Raw genomic sequence first — 15783 nt, forward strand, 5'->3', positions numbered from 1 at the left:
TTTGAATAAATCTAATTATACATTATATTTAGATAGGGCTTATATTTACATCCACTTTTAAACGATTTTATTTATTTATTTGGCAGAGAGAGAGAGACCACAAGTAGGCAGAGGCAGAGAGAGAGAGAGAGGAAAGCAGACTCCTGCTGAGCAGAAAGTCTGAAGTGGGGCTCAATCCCAGGATCCTGAGATCAGGACCTGAGCTGAAGGTAGAGGCTTAACCCACTGAGCCACCCAAATGCCCCCATATTTACATCTTAAACATTAAGCAAGTTTGCAAAATGTGTCTTGTTTCCATTTCCCTTTCTCTAGTCCTGGCAGCTATGGCTTACCAATTATAGCTAGTCTATCCCATTGAACCCATATATGGGTTTAGGCCACTTCCAACCTGGATCTCTAAAAAGTCCATTTCTACTAATCAATTGGTATTGACTAGTGAAAGTACATACATTTGTCATTTCTCCTATTAAGTCTCAGTCATTCTTCATGTAATAGCAAAAATATGATTTCTGGAAACTAAAGTGTGTGAGCTACAACACCTAATATTTCCACTTGCCATACATTGTTTCTTTTAATCAATTTAATTCTAGGAAGGGTTTCAAACTTTATAAATGGGGAATCTGAGACCTAAAGAAATTAGATATTTTATCCCTTAGAGCATAGAGTGTTAGGAATACATTCAGATTTTCAGGTGTGTATGTGGAGAGGTTACTATAACGTATTTACTGAACACTCCCTGCCTCAAATAATTAATTTGATATCTTCTGAAAATTTCTTTAAATTAAATATATATTAAATGTAACATCTAAGAAAAAAACAGTAACCATCATGTGCCAGACATTAAATTATTTATTTCATTAGTTCTTTTTTTCATAGATTTAGAAAAACAACATTCTATATTATTACCTTGAATGCTTTGGCTAGATTTTATTTCAGAGAGCATTTCTATAAATGATGGCCTTTGACATTTTTTAAAAATTAAGAATTAAAAGGGCCACTAACTTTAAGGATTGGTAGGATAGATCTAAGTTCATTAAACTAGGATAGACTGCTGTCCCTTTCAAAATAGCTTAAAAAGTTGTGATCTGTTAAAATACTGTAGGATATATAGGAAGATCCAGTAGAAAAATCACAAAAGTTTATGAGCATAAGTATATTCTTGTTAATTTATATTTTGCCTCCAACATTCATTGCATCTTCTACATTTTTATGAAGGCTGCAATAATGTGATCAGAGAGTTTTGTAATATCGACAAGAGGCAGTGTGAAAGTCATGAATATAAAAAGACTGCTTTGGGACAAAGTTAAAGAGAAATTGATGGCTTTAATAATGTCAGAGACAAAAGGCATTGGACAAGCTCAGTAGCGTTTAAAATATTTATTAAACTCTGTCTGTAATTTTTCATAGGAAAGTTGCTTTAATGACAAAGGAAGTCATAATACAAACAGAAAAATCCAGATGCTGCTGTGAGTCAGCACTACTTCAGAGGCATTTATATTCTTACCCTCAAGCTTTCTTAGAACCTCCTCTAACAGTTGCAGCTGTGTGAATAATTTGTGGAAGAGCAGTGATAGAATCCTTCAAAAGAATACAAGATAATAGTGTTGAGAAAAAAACAAAAAAAACAATGTTTAGTTGTTTACATACCAGTGACCTGACAATTCACCTTAAATTCATTTTTGTTTTTAGTTAGATTTACAGTCACTGTATTGGGTCAGTCATCTCTGCTTCCTGACTCAAAAATCAGGTTTCCAAAGTACGCAGGTTATGCTGTTTTTATACATTCTGGAACAGTGCAGCGATTTCTAAAGAAAGATCACAGAATGAAAGTGAAAGAATGAAAAATCAGGGCTTAGTATTATAGATAGCTATTTTTTCATAAGTTCGTTTCTAATACTAGATTAGAAAGATGATTAGGTTGTATTAGGTAATTCCTACTATTGAGAAAACACTTATTTTTAATACAATGAAGTTATTATAGACCTTTAAGAAATATATCCACCAACCTTAGTACCAAGTTTTATATATGTTAATATTATTCAATACTTTATGGTTTTGAGCTGATAAATATTCACAACTGATTCCATAAAGACCCCAAAGTTTCCAGGAAGAAAGACCTAGAAAAATACACTAGTTATATTGTATTTTCTTTAGCTGAACTGCTTTTTTTTTTTTTAAAAAGATTTTATTTATTTATTTGACAGAGAGATCACAAGTAGATGGAGAGGCAGGCAGAGAGAGAGAGAGAGAGAGAGAGGGAAGCAGGCTCCCTGCTGAGCAGAGAGCCCCATGCGGGACTCGATCCCAGGACCCTGAGATCATGACCTGAGCCGAAGGCAGCGGCTTAACCCACTGAGCCACCCAGGCGCCCTGAACTGCTTTTTTGATTCTAAACTTAATATTTACTATCAGAACCCCATTTTTTATTTTATTTTATTTTATTTTATTTTATTTCTTTTCAGTGTTCCAGAATTCATTGCTAATGCGCCATACCCAGTGGTCCACGCAATACAGGTCCTCCATAATACCCACCATCAGGCTCACCCAGCCCCACATCCTCCTCCCCTCCAAAACCCTCAGTTTGTTTCTCAGAGTCCACAGTCTCTCATGGTTTGTGTACCCCTCCAGTTTCTCCCAACTCACTTCTTTCCATCTCCCAGTGTCCTCTGTGTTATTCCTTAAGCTCCACAAATAAGTAAAACCATATGATACATGACTCTCTCTGCTTGACTTATTTCACTCAGCATAATCAACTCCAGTCCTGTCCATGTTGATACAAAAGTTGGGTATTATTCCTTTCTGATGGAGGCATAATATTCCATTGTATATTGAGACCATATCTTCTTTATCCATTCATCTGTTGAAGGGCATCTTGGTTCTTTCCACAGTTTGGCCACTATGGCCATTGCTGCTATGGACATTGGGGTACAGATGGCCCTTCTTTTCACTACATCAGTATCTTTGGGGCAAATATCCAGTAGTGCAATTGCAGGGTCATAGGGAAGCTCTATTTTTAATTTCTTAAAGAATCTCCACAGTTTTCCAAAGTGGCTGCACCAACTTGCATTCCCACCAACAGTATAATAGGGTTCCACTTTCTCCACATCTTCTCCAACACTTGGTGTTTACTGTCTTGTTGATTTTGGCCATTCTAACTGGTGTAAGGTGATATCTCAATGTGGTTTTGATTTGAATCTCCCTGATGACTAGTGATGATGAACATTTTTTCATGTGTCTGTTAGCTATTTGTATGTCTTTTTTGGAGAAGTGTCTGCAGAACCCCATTTTCATTTTAATTTCTATAACTAGTTAAAAAGTATTAGCCTTAAGTATGTATTCTTAGAGCAACTAGTCCTCTGTATACAATATCTTATTATTTATACTTTATGCTCTAAGAACCATTAGGTAAATTAAATGCAGATTTATTATATCAGTTTAATACAGTCATATGATGATATTTATTTTACCTGGCTTATGGAAAAAAGCGGTTCAGTTTCCTTGAAAAGTTGTAACCATTTGAGATGAATTATTAATACCTCTCCAAATTACTATAAATGCACTGATAATTACTTGAACTTCACATTTTAAAATATAATTTTCTAGGGCCTCAAATATACCTTATATATAATGGCTAAAACACTTAATTCAGATTTTATATTTGGATTCCAAGTCACAAATTCCAGTAGTTACGTGTATGGGAACATTTATTTTATGGTTGGTACAATATAATGCAATTTAGGGTAAGAATCCATTTTTCCAGTGTTTATTTGGCTAATTTCAAAACCTGAGCTCAATACCCAATCAACATGTTAGTGTATAAAACAGAGCATGTAAGAGATGGAGAGAGAAAGTCATTTACCACAATATGCTACACACAGAAGTGCTCAATAAATATTTGTATATTATCCTAAAATTCAGAATAAACAGATCATATTTTATAAGTTTCTTAAATTTTATTCATAAATAAAATTCACATATTTACATCCTTTCAAATCTGTTCCATTTTAAGTGACAAAAACTTATTTGGTTATATTTTATAGGATGCTATTGAACAATATGCAATAATCTCTACTTACATAGATATCATTTGACTTTATTATATAATATTATATCAAATAAACTTCTTCAAGAGTAAATTTGTGAGACACTGGATATCCTTAGGAAATTTTAAGTACATAGACACTTACGTTTAAATATTACCTTTTTCCTTGAGATATTGGGAGCCTTATTTAAATATTTTCATGGTAGCATATGCAGATTGGATTCTAAATCCAATGTGAAAACACTTTGATCCTTTTCATCAGTTTCTTTATTCATGCAATAGCAACAGCAAGGAAAGACAAGTTCATAGAGTACACCTCCTAACTAAAAATGACTGTAACAAATGGCTTGAAATGTTCTCTGGAGGATTATTGACTTTTTAATTCAGGCTGCCATCAATCCTCATTTATATTTCATAATATGTATCCCGGGAAAAATAACCTATTTTTAAATGTGTAGCTTGTCACCGAGGTTAAATAGTTGTTATGCCAATCACTTATCCTTCAATTTTGTGTAAGTTAAGAGATATTTTTCAGACCATCACTTGATACCAATATACTAAGCATATTATATATTATTATTTTTTTCAAAATATCATAGTGTCTATTTGGGTATAAAAGTTCAATGTGGCAAAAATTATTATTCATTGTTTTCCTTTCAGTGCACATGCAAATGTGTCAATAAAGTAGAAAACAACTAGGAACGCAGGGGGAAATTGAATATCTTATTTGAAAAGTTGTCCTTAAGGGAGTATCAGTGACAGTATAGGTGACCCATATAATATCTACATTTTTAAATATAAATGATGTAGAATCTATTGTTATCATTGAGTTGACTGATGTGCTTCGTTTCAAACTAATTTCGATATACTTAGGTCATCTCAATGTTTTGCTGTTCCAAAGAATGTTGTAAGAAACCTTGGTCCTTGCTTTAGCTATAAGTTTTGTGGCAAGATACATTTTCTTCTCTTAAATGTTTATTGAGAGAGTAGTTTTCCATTTTGGCACTCTATGTAAGTCTTTTTAGAAAGCTCATCTCCTAACTCCTGAGTCGTTAAGAGATTAGAGATTAGGTCTGAGTATTTGAAAAAATTCTCTTTACTCCAGATCTTATGGTAATGTGGTTTTGCTGGAAATATATTATTCTATCTCTTTAAAAAGTTATTAAATTGAACTTCCAATATAATAAAATGATACAAAAAATACTCTATCCTTTTAGATGTATACCAAAAGCCTAAATATGTGCTCTATGTTACTAAGAAAGTACGTGCAAAAATTTTATGAGGACTAATTTTGAAAATATATTTGATATTTCAAAATATACCATTTAAGTAGTCATCAAGGTTAAAAAAAAAATCAGAGCCTGCTTTTACTCCTATTATTGTTGTGGATGTTTGTGTATATTGCATTTGTTCTGACTTATATTTAGGAGAGGGTGAAAGGATACAGCAAAAATCTAGTGCTTAGAAATTTGGAAGTTTATTACTTTTCTGTTCCAAAAACTATTAAAGGCAATTCACAAAACAAAGACCCAGCTTCAATTTGAAAGGATTATTGGGCATTTCTGAGTACCACTTCCTTCCCTTTGTCTCCATATAAGAGCTGATATGAGTCCAGTTTAGGATCTCTAGTGTATAGCCAAAATGAACGTGCCAGTAGGATGATATGCATATCTGTAGTCCAATTGTGGCTTCAACTTGTCTCTTGGTTTGAATTGCTTTTATAACTTCAGTAAATCTAGAAGGCTGACGTTTATTCGTTAGTCAATCTAACTTGTGTATACAATGGCTAGAAAAAACAGTGGTGAAATTAACTTGGGTCTCAAGTTGAGAGCCTAAAGAGAGTCTCAGTCTGATTTTTAACTTTGCATCTTTGACAGGCATTCCATTGGGTGAAAAATAAAAGAAACCAGGCAGTTCAAAGTATATTAATTAACCAAAGAGCAGGATGGTCCCGAAGAACATGTGTCTATTGTCTTTAGCTAAGATAGCTTCAGTAGAAAATTCTTGCACTGAGAACCAGAATGTTTCTCCTTATTTACCAAGTCATATTCTTACTAAGGAAAATGCAGAGTACATATGTTCTCATGGTCATTCTAAATAACAAATGCTAAAGTGTGGGTGGGTGTGAATAAAATATATGTGTAATGTGTCTGTAATACGCATTCTGTGGAACACTTCTTGCTCTATAGTGCTTTTGTCACTCAACTATGTAAGGGGATATAAAGATTAAATAAGGCAAAACCTCTTCAACCAAGAAACTTACTATACATATAAGCACACAGTAGGTTATCCTAAAACTTAGTGGTTTAAACCAACAAACATTTTTTTTTTGTCTTATGAGATAATAACAGGGAGTTAGAAATATGAGGTAATAAGTAGAGAAATAAGACAACAAAGGAATTTGAGAACAGCTTAGCCAGGTGGTCCCTGTATTAGACCTTTCTGAGGTTGCAGTTTCTTTGGAAAATGCATATTTATGTACTTTGGGCATTTTTTAATTGCTTTTTCTGTTAAAGTGCATGAGTTCATTGTATATTTTAGATATTGACTACTATCAGATAATCTGGTTTACAAATAGTTTCTACCATTCTATAGGTTCCCTTTCCATTATGTTGACAGTTTCCTTTGCTATGGAAAGGGAGTGATTTGCACTTTGTTCCTGGGTTATAACAGCTCAGTATATATTCTGGATACTACTATGTTATTAGATACAATCTGCAAATATTGTTGTTTGTTTTTTTTTTTTGCAAATATTGTTTTTTGTTTTTTTTTTTAATTTTTTTTTAAATTTTATTTTTTATAAACATATAATATATTTTTATCCCCAGGGGTACAGGTCTGTGAATTGCCAGGTTTACACACTTCACAGCACTCAGCATAGCACATACCCTCCCCAATGTCCATAACCCCACCCCCCCTCCCAAACCCCCTCCCCCCATCCACCCTCAGTTTGTTTTGTGAGATTAAGAGTCACTTATGGTTTGTCTCCCTCCCAATCCCATCTTGTTTCATTTACTCTTCTCCTTAACTCCCTTAACCCCCCATGTTGCATCTCCTCTCCCTCATATCAGGGAGATCATATGATAGTTGTCTTTCTCCGATTGGCTTATTTCGCTAAGCATGATACCCTCTAGTTCCATCCACGTCGTTGCAAATGGCAAGATTTCATTTCTTTTGATGGCTGCATAGTATTCCATTGTGTATATATACCACTTCTTCTTTATCCATTCGTCTGTTGATGGACATCTAGGTTCTTTCCATAGTTTGGCTATCGTAGACATTGCTGCTATAAACATTCGGGAGCACGTGCCCCTTAGGATCACTACATTTGTATCTTTAGGGTAAATACCCAGCAGTGCAATTGCTGGATCATAGGGTAGTTCTATTTTCAACACTTTGAGGAACCTCCATGCTGTTTTCCAGAGTGGTTGCACCAGCTTGCATTCCCACCAACAGTGTAGGAGGGTTCCCCTTTCTCCATATCCTTGCCAGTATCTGTCATTTCCTGACTTTTAATTTTAGCCATTCTGACTGGTGGGAGGTGATATCTCATTGTGGTTTTGATTTGTATTTCCCTGATGCCGCGTGATGTGGAGCACTTTTTCATGTGTCTGTTGGCCATCTGGATGTCTTCTTTGCAGAAATGTCTGTACATGTCTTCTGCCCATTTCTTGATTGGATTATTTGTTCTTTGGGTGTTGAGTTTGCTAAGTTCTTTATAGATTTTGGACACTAGCCCTTTCTCTGATATGTCATTTGCAAATATCTTCTCCCATTCTGTCAGTTGTCTTTTGGTTTTGTTAACTGTTTCCTTTGCTGTGCAAAAGCTTTTGATCTGTGTCTTTTGATTGGCACATTTAGCCCATTAACATTCAGGGTAACTATTGAGAGATATGAATTTAGTGCCATTGTATTGCCTGTAAGGTGACTCTTATTGTATATTGTCTCTGTTCCTTTCTGATCTACTACTTTTAGGCTCTCTCTTTGCTTAGAGGACCCCTTTCAATATTTCCTGTAGAGCTGGTTTGGTGTTTGCAAATTCTTTCAGTTTTTGTTTGTTCTGGAAGCTTTTAATCTCTCCTTCTATTTTCAATGATAGCCTAGCTGGATATAGTATTCTTGGCTGCATGTTTTTCTTGTTTAGTGCTCTGAATATATCATGCCAGCTCTTTCTGGCCTGCCAGATCTCTGTGGATAAGTCTGCTGCCAATCTAATATTTTTACCATTGTATGTTACAGACTTCTTTTCCCGAGCTGCTCTCAGGATTTTCTCTTTGTCACTAAGACTTGTTAATTTTACTATTAGGTGATGGGGTTTGGACCTATTCTTATTGATTTTGAGGGGGGTTCTCTGAACCTCCTGGATTTTGATGCTTGTTCTCTTTGCCATATTGGGAAAATTCTCTCCAATAATTCTCTCCAATATACCTTCTGCTCCCCTCTCACTTTCTTCTTCTTCTGGAATCCCAATTATTCTGATGTTGTTTCGTCTTATGGTGTCACTTATCTCTCGAATTCTCCCCTCGTGGTCCAGTAGCTGTTTGTCCCTCTTTTCCTCAGCTTCTTTTATTCTCTGTCATCTTCTATATCGCTAATTCTTTCTTCTGCCTCATTTATCCTAGCAGTGAGAGCCTCCATTTTTAATTGCACCTCATTAATAGCTTTTTTTATTTCAACTTGATTAGATTTTAGTTCTTTTATTTCTCCAGAAAGGGCTTTTATATCTCCAGAGAGGGTTTCTCTAATATCTTCCATGCCTTTTTCGAGCCCAGCTAGAACCTTGAGAATCATCATTCTGAACTCTAGATCTGACATATTACCAATGTCTGTATTGATTAGGTCCCTAGCCTTTGGTACTGCCTCTTGTTCTTTTTTTTGTGGTGAATTTTTCCGCCTTGTCATTTTGTCCAGATAAGAGTATATGAAGTAGCAAGTAAAATACTAAAAGGGTGGCAACAACCCCAGGAAAATATGCTTTAACCAAATCAGAAGAGATCCCAAATCGTGAGTGGGGAGAAAGGGGATAAAAAGGTTCAGAAAGAAAAAAAAAAAAAAAAGAAGAAACAATTAAAAAAGAAAACCAATAAAGAAAAAATATAAAAGAAAAAAATGTATATATATTAGATAAACTAGTTAAAAAACGTTAAAAAAGAAAAGGGTGAAAGTTAAAAAAATTAGCAGAAGAAGAGAAAAAAAATGAAAAAGAAAAAAAAATTAAATTAACTGCAAGGCTAAAGAATCATGGGGAGAAAGCCATGAGTTCTGTGCTTTGCTTTCTCCTCCTCTGGAATTCTGCTGTTCTCCTTGGTATTGAAACTGCACTCCTTGGTAGGTGAACTTGGTCCTGGCTGGCTTTCTTCTTGATCTTCTGGGGGAGGTGCCTGTTGTAGTGATTCTCAAGTGTCTTTGCCCCAGGCAGAGTTGCACTGCCCTTACCCGGGGCCAGTCTGAGTAATCCGCTCAGGTTTGCTTTTGGGAGCTTTTGTTCCCTGAGCGCTTTCCATAGAGTTCTGGAGGACCGGAATGAAGATGGCGGCCTCCCAGTCTCCGGCCCGGAGGAGCCTAGAGCCCGGGGCCCCACTCCTCAGTGTGCCCTCAGAGAACAATGCCCAATTACTCCCATCACCCTGGCCTCCGGCCGCACTCTGAGCTGACTGAGCCTGCGACCAGTTCAAGGTAACCCCGAGCTTAGAGTTCACTCCTCAGCTCTGTCTCTGTAGCCGGCTTCTCCGTTCTAATACCTGTAAGCTCTGCGACACTCAGACACCCCCGATCCTTCTGTGACCCTGCGGGACCTGAGGCCACGCCGGTTAAGCCTCTGGAGCGATGTCCCTCAGCAGAACAGACTTTTAAAAGTCCTGATTTTGTGCTCCGTTGCTCTGCCGCTTGCCGGGAGCCAGCCCCTCCCCCCGCGGTCTATCTTCCCGTCACTTTGGATTCACTTCTCAGCCAGTCGTACCTTTCAGAAAGTGGTTGATTTTCTGTTTCTAGAATTGCTGTTCTTCTCTTTGATCTCCTGTTGGATTTGTAGGTGTTTGCAATCTTTAGATAGCTATCTAGCTGATCTCCCACTACCTGAAGTAGTCTCAGCCTGCTACTTCTCCGCCATCTTGACTCCTCCCTGCAAATATTGTTTTAATCTGTGAGTTGTATATATACTTTCTTGATAGTGTGTGTCATTTGATGCACCTCCAATTTTAATTTTAATGAGGTTCAATTTATTGATCTTTCTTTTGTTGCTTGGGTTTTGGGGTAATATCTAGGAAGACATAGTAAAACACAAGTTCAGGAAGATTTACCTTTATGTTTTCTTCTAAGTGTTTTATTATTTTAGCTCCTACATTTAGGTCTTTTATTAAATTTGAGTTAATTTTTATATAAGTTGTGAGGTAGTTCATGTTCATTCTTTTGTATATGGATGTTGTTTCAGCATCAATTCTTGAAAAGACTATTTCTTGGCATTTATGTTAAAGTCATTAATTATAGATTAATAGGTTTTTTCTGCATTCCCAACTCAACTCTATTTCATAGATTTGTTTTTTCCTTATGCCAGTATCATATTGTTTTGATTCCTATATATATACTATACACATACTTTATAGTATATTTGGAAATTGAGAGGTATGAGACCTCCAGTGTTACTATTTTTCAAGGTTGTTTTGGTTATTTCAGGGGTCCCTTGTGATTCTATAGAAATCTGAGGATTAGCGCTTCCATTTCTGCAAAAAGAAAAAAAAATGCAGTTGGAATTTCGATAAGGATTACATTGTATTTATAGATCAATTTTGTGGAGTATTATCATCTTATAATTCTTACCAGTTCTTACTATCCTACTAATTAATTATTTCAATTCATAAACTCATGACTTTTCATTATTTTTTTTTAAATATACTTCAACTCATTTTGCAGTGTTCAGTGTGAAAGTCTTGCACCTCCTTGGTGAAATTTATTTCTAAATATTTTCTTTTTGGATGCTTCTGTAAATGTAATTGTTATCCTGATCCTTTATATATGCTATGGTAAGGAAAAAATTTTCATTGTTCCTCATTGTTATATTCATTTACTTATTTATACAATTGAATTCTTTTTTTTTTTTTAAGATTTTATTTATTTATTTGACAGAGAGAAAGATCACAAGTAGGCAGAGAGGCAGGCAGAGAGAGAGGGGGAAGCAGGCTCCCTGATGAGCAGAGAGCCTGATGCAGGGCTCGATCCCAGGACCCTGAGATCATAACCTGAGCTGAAGGCAGAGGCTTAACCCACTGAGCCACCCAGGTGCCCCTACAATTGAATTCTTTAAGTCTTTTTAAATTCCTTATGTTTTTAATAATTGTTCCTTATTTTAATGCTCAAATTTTCTCATATTTGACAAATAAAAGTCCCTTTAAGTTGGCTTCTGTATTTTTTTTTTTTAATGTTTCTATCATACTTTGAAAACTTCTCCTATTACCAACTCAGCTTGTATTTTTCCTGGCACAGTCTCAGAGTAACCTTTATGTACTAAAGCTTACTGGTACAGTTAAAGGTAACTGGTAAATTATTTGGAAACTAAGATCTATAGAAAAATATATCATTAAAATACATAATTAACAATTTTCTCATACTGCAATTTTTAGAAAATCAAAGAATATGGCTTACTAATTCAATTTTTTTTTTCCCCATTTCTTCTTGTAGTCCCTCCAGTAATCCGGGTGTATCCAGAGAGTCAGGCTCGCGAACCTGGGGTAACTGCAAGTCTCAGGTGCCACGCAGAGGGGATACCAAACCCTCAGCTTGGCTGGCTCAAGAATGGAATTGATATAACACCAAAGCTGTCCAAACAACTCACACTTCAAGGTGCTTTTTATTTGCACTTTTTCCTCTTAAATGACCGTGCAGAAATTTTATACTGAAATTTATAACAGAGTTTATATGATTTGAAAAAAAAAAAAAAAAGCTAGTTGATGGCAACCAAATGTCATGTATATGAAAAAAAATATATAGTTGTTCTTAAGACATCTTATTTGAAATAGAGTCCATTAGTATTTTTTTGTGTTTTAAATAATAATGTTGTCATAATAATTAGTTATGCCTTTATTTCAGCAATAAGTAAAATATTATATTATGTATCTTTTAAGTAATTGTTCTATGAATTATAGCAGAAATGCTGAACAGAATAAATGAATTTTTTCATAGAATACACTTTGAAAGGATCATTTAAATATTTAAATCATACTTTAAAAATGAATCCTAGAGAGTATCAATAGTATAGAATCCCTTAGTGAATATTTTGTAGCATAACTTGCAAATGAAGAAAGAAAAAATGTTACTAAATATGTCTTACACTTACATTGTTTGAAAGGTATTTAATGTTATTATTGGATTTTAACATATAAAATATTCAAAGTTTGAATAGTCTAATATGAAACAGAATTATTATACAGATTATAATAATAATGAATATGTGGTAAGTAGAAAACAAACAAAAAAAAAATCTTTGTGATGCCAAATACCTAAATAATGGAAAAGCAGTTGCATATATGTTGATTATACTAGTAAGTTTAAAAATGTATAAATCTTATTTCCACCATCAAGAGTAGAACATGAGGAGTCATTTTACTGGAGTGTATGTTGTATGACACTATATTCTTTATTGCATGCTTTAAATTCCTTTGATTCATACTACAAGTGAATATATTTTCATTTTTGCATTATTTGTATAAGCATAGACTTTACTTCTTATTACACTTTAACAGTGAACATTTTGATATATGTTTTTAAATAAATCTTTTTGAAATATTAACTATTTTATTTTTGTAAGTCAGAAATGACATGAAAGTAATTGTGACCTTTAAAACCTAGATCTTACAAATCTCTATATTAGTAGAAGTAAATTCAAGGAATTTACATGTTTACATCTACTGATTACATCTTTAGTGTCTATAATCTTAGAAAAGGATTGATCTGATTAACAGAAATTAAAGTGAAGAAAGTCCTAATTAGTTTCTGCTTTTATCATCTCTTGCCCATTTAACAGCAGTAAACAGTATTAGATGAGCATATTATATCTTTGTTTCTAGGAATACACACAAAGGCGCATATGAGGGGCTGATTACACTCCAGATTCAATAATGAAAGGGTGGGGGCCCTTGTAAGGTAGCTATTATCATTTTTTTTTTTAATGAGAAAATCACTGAAGTTTTGAGAGAATGAAAAATGAAAAGTGAGTGGAAAGCACAACCTAAGGGATAAATCTGGGTGCATAGGCATGTGAAATCCCTGTGGCTTTCCATATGATTACATGTTACCAAATACTGTAGTTTAATTATCCATTTATTCAACAAATGCTTAGCTAGCGTTTATATGTAAGTCTAGGTATGGACTGAATACATCAATGGATGGGATGATATGTTAATGAGAGGAAGTAAAATCCTAGAAAAGCAGAAATGTTTAATTAGAAGGCAAATCATGATAAATAACACAAGGAGACTAAAAATTAGCAAAATGCAAGAGAAAAAGGTGATCCTACATGAAAGAAAGCAAAGTATGAGAAAGAGTTCAACAATATCAAATGCATAGATAGGTCGAGGAAAGTCACTGAAATGTATTCATGGGTCAGGTGATTAGTTTGACCTTTTGACATTTAGGAAAAACTTTATTCATAGCCATCAGTTTTCTTAGGTTTAGAAGAGAGGAGGTAAGAAAATATAAAAATCTCTTCAGATTTTGAAAGGAGGACAAAAGAAAAGGTAGTTGCTCTTGATGGAAAGGGTTAGGACAAATGATATTTTTTTCTTCTTAGAGCATCGAGTGGAAGAAATACTAAGAGAGAAAAAATATATGCAGAAAATGGAGGTGGGGAATGATGACTAAATAACTGTAGAAATCATAAAGGAAAGAAGGGACATATTATTTGGAAAGAAACAGAGAGCTTCTTTTGAGAAGTAAATACATGTGAAGTTGTAGATGGAAATAAGAAGGTGGATTTACTTGTTTTCTCAGCTTTGACTGGAATATAATTGACAGCATTGTGTAAGATTAAGGTATAAAATGTGATGATTTAGTAAGGATATATACTGCAAAATGATTTGGGTTTACTTGCTAATTACATGTATGCACTTCATGATTTAAAAACAAGGTCACTTGCTTAGGGTGAGAAGTTAGTATTAGGATGGGAAACATCAAACAGAGTAAAGATTTGAAATAAAAACAGAGTAGGAAATGAAAGGCATATACCTATCAAGGTCAAGTGAAGTGAATACCAAGTAGCATGGAACATCCTGCAAACTGAAAACTCTGAATTTGTAAATTTGCTTATGCAGTTGTCTCTTAATGTACTCAGAAAACTAGATGCAGAGACACTAAGTGCAGAGATATGTCTACTTTTTCTAGTTTTGGCATTTGGTAAGGTATATCTGTCAGAATGATAAATGCATGAGGAAATTGTTAGTTCTGACAATAGAGTAGAAAACATCAAGCAATGGCAGATTATGTAGCGAAGGAGGAAGACAGTTGGAGCATGTAGGTTAGGGGGACATACAAAAATATTGAGAAGAGAACATTTGAAAAAGGAGTAAATTGATTTTGATATTTAAAAAAAAAATCTTGGAGAATTTAGGTTGCTAAGTGTGTGGTTCTTAAGAGAAAGTGTGTTCTTTGGAGAGAGCCATATATCATGCAAAACAAGAAGCTGACACAGGCTTAAAAATAGTGTATTTAAGGGGTCTACAAACTAAGGCCCACAGGCCAAATCTGGGAAACTGCCCCTTTTGTAAATAAAGCCACTTGGGGGGCTTTGTTTTTGTTTTTGTCTTTAGAGCACAGCCACACTCATGTTTTAAAATATTGTTCATGGCTGCTTTCATGCTGCTATGACAGAGGTGAGTAGTGTTAAACATACTTTATGGCCTACAAAGCATAGCTACCCAGGCTTTATTGGGAAAACAAAACAAAACAAAACAAAGCACCCACAACCCCAAAACAAATGGTCAACCTTCTGTTTTGGAGTAGTGATTCTCAACAATGGATGGGGGAATGGAGGTGAGTAATGCCATCTGTAATGTGAGAAAAAGGTTCAAGTTATCTGAATCATTATTCCTCCCCCAAACACTCACTGCCTCTCCATATCCCATTCACATCCCTTGAGAGCCACTGGCATTCCCAAGCTCTTTTCCCCATTGGTTTTCCATCTTCTATCCCAAACAGGGTTATGGATTATTTCATCACTTATCTGTCTTAAATAGTCATATTACTCTCTGTCACACATGATGCATGGTGTTCTTGTGATTGGATAATATGAAACACACACAGAAACAAAGAAAGAATAAAAATAAAGTAAGAGAGAGAGAGAAAGAAACCTAAACAAATGAGCACAATGACCACTGAATTTTAGAGTCTGATAGGTGTCTAGCCCTTATGTCTTGAATTGAGTGATTTCCATAAGATCAATCTATGCATTTATGATTCTGCTTCTGAAAATTATGAATTATTTAGGACAATTAAGAAATAAGATATGTTAAGTTACTTGTATATTTCCAACATATTTCCAACACGGTGGTTAATTATGCCCTGATTTCTATATTAGGAAACCAGGTTTTACCTTAAGAAGTTATTATATTAAGAGTTATATTCATCATAGCATTCTTCATAATAGCATTGTCTTAATGAGGGGACTTACTATTTTAAAGGTAAAACTACTAAAGTAGATCCATCTAATGAATTGCTTTGTTGCCCTTAAGAATATGAATTTTTTAGGGGCGCCT

At 34.6% G+C, this 15783-nt stretch overlaps 1 protein-coding gene across 4 annotated transcripts in view; it reads left to right on the plus strand.

The window, feature by feature from the left end:
* Positions 1-15783, plus strand: part of FSTL5 (follistatin like 5) — a 758840-nt gene that overhangs the window by 592861 nt on the left and 150196 nt on the right. For all 4 annotated transcript variants that reach the window (XM_047717766.1, XM_047717769.1, XM_047717768.1 and 1 more), the window contains exon 9: positions 11717-11878. In XM_047717766.1, the coding sequence (XP_047573722.1) occupies positions 11717-11878 (162 nt within the window). The remainder of the gene's footprint in view (positions 1-11716; positions 11879-15783) is intronic.

This window comes from Lutra lutra, chromosome 2 (genome assembly GCF_902655055.1).
Source record: "Lutra lutra chromosome 2, mLutLut1.2, whole genome shotgun sequence".
NCBI classification, from domain to species: domain Eukaryota; kingdom Metazoa; phylum Chordata; class Mammalia; order Carnivora; family Mustelidae; genus Lutra; species Lutra lutra.